We start from the raw sequence: 10,316 nt of genomic DNA, 5'->3' as shown, positions 1-10,316 counted from the left end.
ATATGGAGACCAGAACTGTGCACAGTGCTCCCAGTGTGGGTCTAACTGAGGGATATGGAGACTGGAACTGTGCACAGTGCTCCCTGTGTGGGTCTAACTGAGGGATATGGGGACCGGAACTGTGCACAGTGCTCCCAGTGTGGGTCTAACCGAGGGATATGGAGACCGGGACTGTGCACCGTGCTCCCAGTGTGGGTCTAACCGATGGATATGTCGCTTCATTTTCTTCCGTGTCATGAAATGATGTTCTCTTTTATTTAGGCATCAAAGTTTGACATTATCCCGACTGTGATTAATATGGTTGCTGCCTTCACATCCATCGGTTTGGTGAGTTCCTGGAGTTTTTTTCCTCCTCAATGCCCCTCTGGCTCCCTGGCAGAGCCAGGGCACTGGCCCGGGTGTTTGGTGGCAGGATTGTGTCTGGGTTACACATGAAGAGTTGGGGGTGGTGAATTTCAGAGAGGCAGAGCTCTGAAACGCTGCTCCAGCCGGTGCACGTCCACTTACTCATTCTTGCCCAATTCGATTTGACGGTAAGTATTGATCTCCATCACAGATCGATAGTACACAGGAGGCCATTCTGGCCGTTGAGCCTGTACTGGCCCGGTGGGAATTCTAATCCAGCACGCCCAGGTGGTATCCGCTCTGTCCCTCCCTCTCCCCCGTATCCCGGGCAATGTTCCCTCTCTCCCTCAATCTCCCTTCCGAGGGTCCCTGTCAATCTGCTCCCTCCGCCCGTTCAGGGATCAGCTCCCCAATCAGAACTCGCTGTGCGAAACAACAATTCACCTCGTCTTCAACCACCCCCCTCCCCCCCCCCCCCCCCCCCCCCCCCCCCGCCCCGGCTCCCAGAATCTTTCCCGATTCTCCCCAATCTGTGTCCCTCTGCTTCCCCAACACTTCCGGCAAAAGAACCATCTTCGCCTCGTTTACTCTCCTCAAAACACCCCACGTGATTCTGGAGGACTCAATTCAATCTACCCCTTATCCTTCTCTTCTCCCAGGAGCCACGATCCCAGTCTCTCAAATCCCTGCACATTCACTCAAATCCCTCATCCTGGGGTTCGGCTGAAGTGTGGCAGGGGAGAAAACAATTTAGTGGGTAACCACAGCGAGGAACCTCAGAAAAACAACCTGGTTTACTCAGCACAATATAACAGATTGCAGGGACAGTGTAGAACATAGAAAAATACAGCACAGAACAGGCCCTTCGGCCCACAATGTTGTGCCGAACTTTTGTCCTGGTTTAAGAATAAATTAATCTACACCCCATCATTCTACCCTAATCCACGTGCCTATCCAATAGCCGCTTGAAGGTCCCTAACGTTTCCGACTCAACTCCTTCCACAGGCAGTGCATTCCATGCCCCCACTACTCTCTGGGTAAAGAACCTACCTCTGACATCCACTCTATATCTTCCACCATTTATCTTAAATTTATGTCCTCTTGTAATGGTTTGTTCCACCCGGGGAAAAAGTCTCTGACTGTCTACTCTATCTATTCCCCTGATCATCTTATAAACCTCTATCAAGTCGGCCCTCATCCTTCTCCGTTCTAAAGAGAAAAGGCCTAGCACCCTCAAACTTTCCTCGTATGACCTACTCTCCATTCCAGGCAACATCCTGGTAAATCTCCTTTGCACCTTTTCCAAAGCTTCCACATCCTTCCTAAAATGAGGCGACCAGAGGCAGCATTACTCTGTATCTAACCCCGTGCTGTACTTGTCCTGGGAGTGTTTGATGGGGACAGTGTAGAGGGAGGTTAACTCTGTATCTAACCCCGTGCTGTACCTGTCCTGGGAGTGTTTGATGGGGACAGTGTAGAGGGAGCTTTACTCTGTATCTAACCCCGTGCTGTACCTGTCCTGGGAGTGTTTGATGGGGACAGTGTAGAGGGAGCTTTACTCTGTATCTAACCCGGTGCTGTACCTGTCCTGGGAGTGTTTGATGGGGACAGTGTAGAGGGAGCTTTACTCTGTATCTAACCCCGTGCTGTACCTGTCCTGGGAGTGTTTGATGGGGACAGTGTAGAGGGAGCTTTACTCTATATCTAACCCCGTGCTGTACCTGTCCTGGGAGTGTTTGATGGGGGCAGTGTAGAGGGAGCTTTACTCTGTATCTAACCCCGTGCTGTACCTGTCCTGGGAGTGTTTGATGAGGACTGTGTAGAGGGAGCTTTACTCTGTATCTAACCCCGTGCTGTACCTGTCCTGGGAGTGTTTGATGGGCACAGTGTAGAGGGAGCTTTACTCTGTATCTAACCCCGTGCAGTACCTGTCCTGGGAGTGTTTGATGGGGACAGTGTAGAGGGAGCTTTACTCTGTATAAAACCCCGTGCTGTACCTGTCCTGGGAGTGTTTGATGGGGACAGTGTAGAGGGAGCTTTACTCTGTATCTAACCCCGCGCTGTACCTGTCCTGGGAGTGTTTGATGGGAACAGTGTAGAGGGAGCATTACTCTGTATCTAACCCCGTGCTGTACCTGTCCTGGGAGAGTTTGATGGGGGACATGTAGAGGGAGCTTTACTCTGTATCTAACCCCGTGCTGTACCTGTCCTGGGAGTGTTTGATGGGGACCGTGTAGAGGGAGCTTTACTCTGTATCTAACCCCGTGCTGTACCTGTCCTGGGAGTGTTTGATGGGGACAGTGTAGAGGGAGCTTTACTCTGTATCTAAACCCCGTGCTGTACCTGTCCTGGGAGTGTTTGATGCACCTTAGTATGAATTGGGAATGACTCTATTTAATAATGCCTCTCACAATGTTGTGTCTTTAGGGAGCTGTTGTCTGTGATCTGATATTACTGAACTTCATAAAAGGATCCGACAAATACAAGGCCAAGAAATTTGAAGAGGTGAGTGGAATATTGAATGACTTTGATCGATACAGACAGTGCCGCACTGTCAGAGGGTCAGTACTGAGGGAGTGCCGCACTGTCAGAGGGTCAGTACTGAGGGAGTGCCGCACTGTTAGAGGGTCAGTACTGAGGGAGTGCTGCACTGTCAGAGGGTCAGTACTGAGGGAGTGCCGCACTGTCAGAGGGTCAGTACTGAGGGAGTGCCGCACTGTCAGAGGGCCAGTACTGAGGGAGTACCGCACTGTCAGAGGGTCAGTACTGAGGGAGTGCCGCACTGTCAGAGGGTCAGTACTGAGGGAGTGCCGCACTGTCAGAGGGCCAGTACTGAGGGAGTGCCGCACTGTCAGAGGGTCAGTACTGAGGGAGTGCCGCACTGTCAGAGGGTCAGTACTGAGGGAGTACCGCGCTGTCAGAGGGTCAGTACTGAGGGAGTGCCGCACTGTCAGAGGGTCAGTACTGAGGGAGTGCCGCACTGTCAGAGGGTCAGTACTGAGGGAGTGCCGCACTGTCAAAGGGTCAGTACTGAGGGAGTGCTGCACTGTCAGAGGGTCAGTACTGAGAGAGTGCTGCACTGTCAGAGGGTCAGTACTGAGGGAGTGCCGCACTGTCAGAGGGTCAGTACTGAGGGAGTGACGCACTCTCAGAGGGTCAGTACTGAGGGAGTGCCGCACTGTCAGAGGGTCAGTACTGAGGGAGTGCTGCACTGTCAGAGGGTCAGTACTGAGCGAGTGCCGCACTGTCAGAGGGTCAGTACTGAGGGAGTGCCGCACTGTCAGAGGGTCAGTACTGAGGGAGCCCCGCACTGTCAGAGGGTCAGTACTGAGGGAGTGCCGCACTGTCAGGTCAGTACTGAGGAAGTGCTGCACTGTCAGAGGGTCAGTACTGAGGGAGTGCCGCACTGTCAGAGGGTCAGTACTGAGGGTGTGCCGCGCTGTCAGAGGGTCAGTACTGAGGGAGTGCCGCACTGTCAGAGGGTCAGTACTGAGGGAGTGCTGCACTGTCAGAGGGTCAGTACTGAGGGAGTGCTGCACTGTCAGAGGGTCAGTACTGAGGGATTGCCGCACTGTCAGAGGGTCAGTACTGAGCGAGTGCCGCACTGTCAGAGGGTCAGTACTGAGGGAGTGCTGCACTGTCAGAGGGTCAGTACTGAGGGAGTGCTGCACTGTCAGAGGGTCAGTACTGAGGGATTGCCGCACTGTCAGAGGGTCAGTACTGAGCGAGTGCCGCACTGTCAAGGGTCAGTACTGAGGGAGAGCTGCACTGTCAGAGGGTCAGTACTGAGGGAGTGCTGCACTGTCAGAGGGTCAGTACTGAGGGAGAGCCGCACTGTCAGAGGGTCAGTATTGAGGGAATGCTGCACTGTCAGAGGGTCAGTACTGAGGGAGTGCCGCACTGTCAGAGGGTCAGTACTGAGGGAGTGCTGCACTGTCAGAGGGTCAGTACTGGGGGAGTGCAGCACTGTCAGAGGGTCAGTACTGAGGCAGTGCCGCACTGTCAGAGGGTCAGTACTGAGGGAATGCCGCACTGTCAGAGGGTCAGTACTGAGGGAGTGCCGCACTGTCAGAGGGTCAGTACTGAGGGAGTGCTGCACTGTCAGAGGGTCAGTACTGAGGGATTGCCGCACTGTCAGAGGGTCAGTACTGAGGGAGTGCTGCACTGTCAGAGGGTCAGTACTGAGGGATTGCCGCACTGTCAGAGGGTCAGTACTGAGCGAGTGCCGCACTGTCAAGGGTCAGTACTGAGGGAGAGCTGCACTGTCAGAGGGTCAGTACTGAGGGAGTGCTGCACTGTCAAAGGGTCAGTACTGAGGGAGAGCCGCACTGTCAGAGGGTCAGTACTGAGGGAATGCTGCACTGTCAGAGGGTCAGTACTGAGGGAGTGCTGCACTGTCAGAGGGTCAGTACTGAGGGAGCGCTGCACTGTCAGAGGGTCAGTACTGAGGGAGTGCCGCACTGTCAGAGGGTCAGTACTGAGGGAGTGCTGTCCTGTCAGAGGGTCAGTACTGAGGGAGCGCCGCACTGTCAGAGGGTCAGTACTGAGGGAGTGCCGCTCAGTCAGAGCGTCAGTACTGAGGGAGTGCCGCACTGTCAGAGGGTCAGTACTGAGGGAGTGCTGTCCTGTCAGAGGGTCAGTACTGAGGGAGTGCCGCACTGTCAGAGGGTCAGTACTGAGGGAGTGCCGCACTGTCAGAGGGTCAGTACTGAGGGAGTGCCGCACTGTCAGAGGGTCAGTACTGAGGGAGTGCCGCACTGTCAGAGGGTCAGTATTGAGGGAGTGCTGCACTGTCAGAGGGTCAGTACAGAGGGAGTGCCGCACTGTCAGAGGGTCAGTACTGAGGGAGTGCCGCACTGTCAGAGGGTCAGTACTGAGGGAGTGCTGCACTGTCAGAGGGTCAGTACTGAGGGAGTGCCGCACTGTCAGAGGGTCAGTACTGAGGGAGTACCGCACTGTCAGAGTGTCAGTACTGTGGGAGCGCCGCACTGTCAGAGGGTCAGTACTGAGGGAGTGCCGCACTGTCAGAGGGTCAGTACTGAGGGAGCCGCACTGTCAGAGGGTCAGTACTGAGGGAGTGCCGCACTGTCAGAGGGTCAGTACTGAGGGAGTGCCGCACTGTCAGAGGGTCAGTACTGAGGGAGTGCCGCACTGTCAGAGGGTCAGTACTGAGGGAGTGCCGCACTGTCAGAGGGTCAGTACTGAGGGAGTGCCGCACTGTCAGAGGGTCAGTACTGAGGGAGTGCCGCACTGTCAGAGGGTCAGTACTGAGGGAGTGCTGCACTGTCAGAGGGTCAGTACTGAGGGAGCGCTGCACTGTCAGAGGGTCAGTACTGAGGGAGTGCCGCTCTGTCAGAGGGTCAGTACTGAGGGAGTGCCGCACTGTCAGAGGGTCAGTACTGAGGGAGTGCTGTCCTGTCAGAGGGTCAGTACTGAGGGAGCGCCGCACTGTCAGAGGGTCAGTACTGAGGGAGTGCCGCTCTGTCAGAGGGTCAGTACTGTGGGAGTGCCGCACTGTCAGAGGGTCAGTACTGAGGGAGTGCTGTCCTGTCAGAGGGTCAGTACTGAGGGAGTGCCGCACTGTCAGAGGGTCAGTACAGAGGGAGTGCTGCACTGTCAGAGGGTCAGTACTGAGGAAATGCCGCACTGTCAGAGGGTCAGTACTCAGGGAGTGCTGCACTGTCAGAGGGTCAGTACTGAGGGAGTGCTGCACTGTCAGAGGGTCAGTACTGAGGGAGTGCCGCACTGTCAGAGGGTCAGTACTGAGGGAGTGCTGCACTGTCAGAGGGTCAGTACTGAGGGAGTGCTGCACTGACAGAGGGTCAGTACTGAGGGAGTGCCGCACTGTCAGAGGGTCAGTACTGAGGGAGTGCCGCACTGTCAGAGGGTCAGTACTGAGGGAGAGCTGCACTGTCAGAGGGTCAGTACTGAGGGAGCTCCGCACTGTCAGAGGGTCAGTACTGAGGGAGTGCTGCACTGTCAGAGGGTCAGTACTGAGGGAGTGCTGCACTGTCAGAGGGTCAGTACTGAGGGAGTGCCGCACTGTCAGAGGGTCAGTACTGAGGGAGTGCCGCACTGTCAGAGGGTCAGTATTGAGGGAGTGCTGCACTGTCAGAGGGTCAGTATTGAGGGAGTGCTGCACTGTCAGAGGGTCAGTACTGAGAGAGTGCCGCACTGTCAGAGGGTCAGTACTGAGGGAATGCTGCACTGTCAGAGGGTCAGTACTGAGGGAGTGCCGCACTGTCAGAGGGTCAGTACTGAGGGAGTGCTGCACTGTCAGAGGGTCAGTACTGAGGGAGTGCTGCACTGTCAGAGGGTCAGTACTGAGAGAGTGCCGCACTGTCAGAGGGTCAGTACTGAGGGAGTGCCGCACTGTCAGAGGGTCAGTACTGAGGGAGTGCCGCACTGTCAGAGGGTCAGTACTGAGGGAGTGCCGCACTGTCAGAGGGTCAGTACTGAGGGAGTGCCGCACTGTCAGAGGGTCAGTACTGAGGGAGTGCCGCACTGTCAGAGGGTCAGTACTGAGGGAGTGCTGCACTGACAGAAGGTCAGTACTGAGGGAGCGCTGCACTGTCAGAGGGTCAGTACTGAGGGAGTGCTGCACTGTCAGAGGGTCAGTACTGAGGGAGTGCTGCACTGTCAGAGGGTCAGTACTGAGGGAGTGCCGCACTGTCAGAGGGTCAGTACTGAGGGAGCGCCGCACTGTCAGAGGGTCAGTACTGAGGGAGTGCTGCACTGTCAGATGGTCAGTACTGAGGGAGTGCCGCACTGTCAGAGGGTCAGTACTGAGGGAGTGCTGCACTGTCAGAGGGTCAGTACTGAGGGAGCCGCACTGTCAGAGAGTCAGTACTGAGGGAGTGCCGCACTGTCAGGGGGTCAGTACTGAGGGAGTGCCGCACTGTCAGAGAGTCAGTACTGAGGGAGTGCTGCACTGTCAGAGGGTCAGTACTGAGGGAGTGCTGCACTGACAGAGGGTCAGTACTGATGGGGTGGTGTAGATCTGAGATTTTGCCCTCTGGGCCCAGACTCTCCCACACGGGGAAACATCCTCTCAGCATCGATCGTGTCAAACCCCCGGAGAATCCGGAATGTCTCAATAAGGTCGCCTCTCATTTTTCTAAAGTCCCTTTGAGGACTGGCCCGTCCAACTCAACCTCTCCTCATAAGAAAACCCCTCCCTACCCGGGATTGACCCCGTGAACCTTCTCTGGACTGTCTCCAATGTCAGTATACCTGTCCTTGGATGAGGGGATCAATCTGTGCGCAGTATTCCAGGAGCGGCCTAACTTGTGCCTTGTACAGTTTTTGAAAGCCTTCCCTGTGGCAGGCATTGTCAGACTCTGGGGCTCGACCCGCGGGTGGGTCAGGGACGGGTGTCGGGGGGTCTCGCAGCCGTCCGCTTTTAATAATGCCGGCTGCAAGCGGCCTTCAAATGGGCAGGAACAGATTTAAAATATTCGGCCGGCGTGGGGAGTGAAGGTCGGCCGGCGTGGGTCCCGAAGGTCGGCCGGCGTGGGTCCCGAAGGTCGGTCGGAGTGCGTCCCGAAGGTCGGCCGGCGTGGGCCGCGAAGGTCGGCCGGCGTGGGTCGCAAAGGTCGGCCGGTGTGGGTCTCGAAGGTCGGTCAGCGTGGGACCCGAAGGTCGGCCGGGTTGGGTCCCGAAGGTCGGCCAGCGTGGGTCCCGAAGGTCGGCCGGCGTGGGCCCCGAAGGTCGGCCGGCGTGTGTCCCGAAGGTCGGCCGGGTTGGGGCACGAAGTTCGGCCAGCGTGGGACCCGAAGGTCGGCCGGCGTGGGTCCCGAAGGTCGGCCGGCGTGGGTCGCTAAGGTCGGTGGGTGTGGGTCCCGAAGGTCGGCCGGCGTGGGTCGCGAAGGTCGGCCAGCGTGGGTCCCGAAGGTCGGCCGGTGTGGGTCCCGAAGGTCGGCCGGTGTGGGTCCCGAAGGTCGGCCAGCGTGGGACCCGAAGGTCGGCCGGGTTGGGTCCCGAAGTTCGGCCAGCGTGGGTCCCGAAGGTCGGCCGGGTTGGGGCACGAAGTTCGGCCAGCGTGGGTCCCGAAGGTCGGCCGGTGTGGGTCCCGAAGGTCGGCCGGGTTGGGGCACGAAGTTCGGCCGGCGTGGGTCCCGAAGGTCGGCTGGCGTGGGTCGCGAAGGTCGGCCGGCGTGGGTCCCGAAGGTCGGCCGGCGTGGGTCGCGAAGGTCGGCTGGCGTGGGTCGCGAAGGTCGGTCGGTGTGGGTCGCGAAGGTCGGTCGGTGTGGGTCGCGAAGGTCGGTCGGTGTGGGTCGCGAAGGTCGGTCGGTGTGGGTCGCGAAGGTCGGTCGGTGTGGGTCGCGAAGGTCGGCTGGCGTGGGTCGCGAAGTTCGGCCGGCGTGGGTCGCGAAGGTCGGTCGGTGTGGGTCGCGAAGGTCGGTCGGAGTGGGTTGCGAAGGTCGGTCGGTGTGGGTCGCGAAGGTCGGTCGGTGTGGGTCGCGAAGGTCGGTCGGAGTGGGTTGCGAAGTTCGGCCGGCGTGGGTCGCGAAGGTCGGTCGGTGTGGGTCGCGAAGGTCGGTCGGAGTGGGTTGCGAAGGTCGGCCGGCGTGGTTCGCGAAGGTCGGCCGGCGTGGTTCGCGAAGGTCGGCCAGCGTGGGCCCCGAAGGTCGGCCAGCGTGGGTTGCGAAGGTCGGCCTAAGTGGGTCGCGAAGGTCGGTCAGCGTGGGTTGCGATGGTCGGTCAGCGTGGGCCCCGAAGGTCGGCCAGTTGGTAAAAATGGGTCCCCGGATGAAACGTTTGAAAGACAGTACCCTATGTTGTCCTCTCTGTCTGTCTCTCCAGGTTGGAAAAGATTACGAGAAGCAATCAAAGTTCACTCTCTCCAGCATCGACCTCTACAAGAGCAAGCAAACCTTAGCCCTCAGCCCCGAAGGATCGTCTGCTCCCTCCGAGAGCCCTTGCAAGTAGACCGCTGTCCGCTACCCCACGTCCCCCTCCCCCAGCAGCCCTCAGCACTCCTGGGCAGGGAGGAGTCAACGTCTAGAACAGACCTTAATTCAATCAAGGGACGTGGGAATGGTCATCATAGGTTGTCCAACCCCTAACTTCCCTTGACCTTAGTGGCTCTCTCGGAGACAACCACGCTCCTGTGGGTCTGGAGTCACGTGAAGACCAGGCCAGGTAAAGGTGGCAGATTGCCGATGGGAGATTAGTGACGCAGACGCATCATTATGACTGCAGAGTTATTGAATCTAAACCCTGCGTGGATTGGGCGGGGGATTGAAGGAAAGCTTGTAAATATTACTACTCACCAAGACCTGTCCTTGTGTAACCTTCCCGATTCACGTAGTGAAGCCTTTGTGGTGTTAGTCTGGAATATTCCAGCACCCAGTTAGTGATTGTTTTCATACCAAACACTCTCCCCAAGCCCACATGTTCCTGAAGAAATCCTGATGCTATTTCCCGTTGGAGCGTCACGGCTGTATCTTCATGTGGCGTCCTGTGGGGTCCCTGTGGGGGTCCCTGTGGGGCGGCCTGTGGGGTCCCTGTGGGGTCCCTGTGGGGGTCCCTGTGGGGGTCCCTGTGGGGTGGCCTGTGGGGGTCCCTGTGGGGTCCCTGTGGGGTCCCTGTGGGGGTCCCTGTGGGGGTCCCTGTGGGGTCCCTGTGGGGGTCCCTGTGGGGTCCCTGTGGGGTCCCTGTGGGGGTCCCTGTGGGGGTCCCTGTGGGGTGGCCTGTGGGGGTCCCTGTGGGGGCCCCTGTGGGGGTCCCTGTGGGGGTCCCTGTGGGGAGGCCTGTGGGGGTCCCTGTGGGGTCCCTGTGGGGGTCCCTGTGGGGGCCCCTGTGGGGGTCCCTGTGGGGGTCCCTGTGGGGTCCCTGTGGGGGTCCCTGTGGGGGTCCCTGTGGGGGTCCCTGTGGGGGTCCCTGTGGGGTGGCCTGTGGGGGTCCCTGTGGGGTGGCCTGTGGGGGTCCCTGTGGGGGTCCCTGTGGGTGTCCTGTGGGGGTCCCTG

The 10,316-nt window shown here is 58.4% G+C and overlaps 2 protein-coding genes across 2 annotated transcripts in view; one reads left to right on the top strand and one right to left on the bottom strand.

Moving 5' to 3' along the window:
- Positions 1–222, bottom strand: part of LOC119968052 (P2X purinoceptor 3-like) — a 50,424-nt gene extending 50,202 nt beyond the window's left edge. The window contains exon 1 of the mRNA XM_038801151.1: positions 203–222. Within this exon, the coding sequence (XP_038657079.1) occupies positions 203–222 (20 nt within the window). The remainder of the gene's footprint in view (positions 1–202) is intronic.
- A 43-nt stretch (positions 223–265) lies between these two features.
- LOC119966881 (P2X purinoceptor 3-like) lies at positions 266–9,810 on the top strand. Its single transcript, XM_038798839.1, has 3 exons — positions 266–327; positions 2,773–2,850; positions 9,151–9,810. The coding sequence occupies exons 1-3, from the start codon at positions 298–300 to the stop codon at positions 9,274–9,276; spliced, it is 234 nt and encodes a 77-aa protein (XP_038654767.1). The 5' UTR covers positions 266–297; the 3' UTR covers positions 9,277–9,810.
- Positions 9,811–10,316: the final 506 nt, after the last annotated feature.

Source organism: Scyliorhinus canicula, chromosome 6 (genome assembly GCF_902713615.1).
Source record: "Scyliorhinus canicula chromosome 6, sScyCan1.1, whole genome shotgun sequence".
Classification (NCBI taxonomy): Eukaryota; Metazoa; Chordata; class Chondrichthyes; order Carcharhiniformes; family Scyliorhinidae; genus Scyliorhinus; species Scyliorhinus canicula.
Note: the sequence above shows the minus strand (reverse complement) of the source record. Positions and strands in the feature narration are given on the sequence as shown.

Bases quoted from the DNA above. Each gene is read 5' to 3' on its own strand.
- LOC119966881 (XM_038798839.1), top strand. From the start codon at position 298: ATGGTTGCTGCCTTCACATCCATCGGTTTG. The intron at 328-2,772 runs GTGAGTTCCTGG...TTGTGTCTTTAG, and splicing joins CCTTCACATCCATCGGTTTG to GGAGCTGTTGTCTGTGATCT. The intron at 2,851-9,150 runs GTGAGTGGAATA...CTGTCTCTCCAG, and splicing joins AGGCCAAGAAATTTGAAGAG to GTTGGAAAAGATTACGAGAA.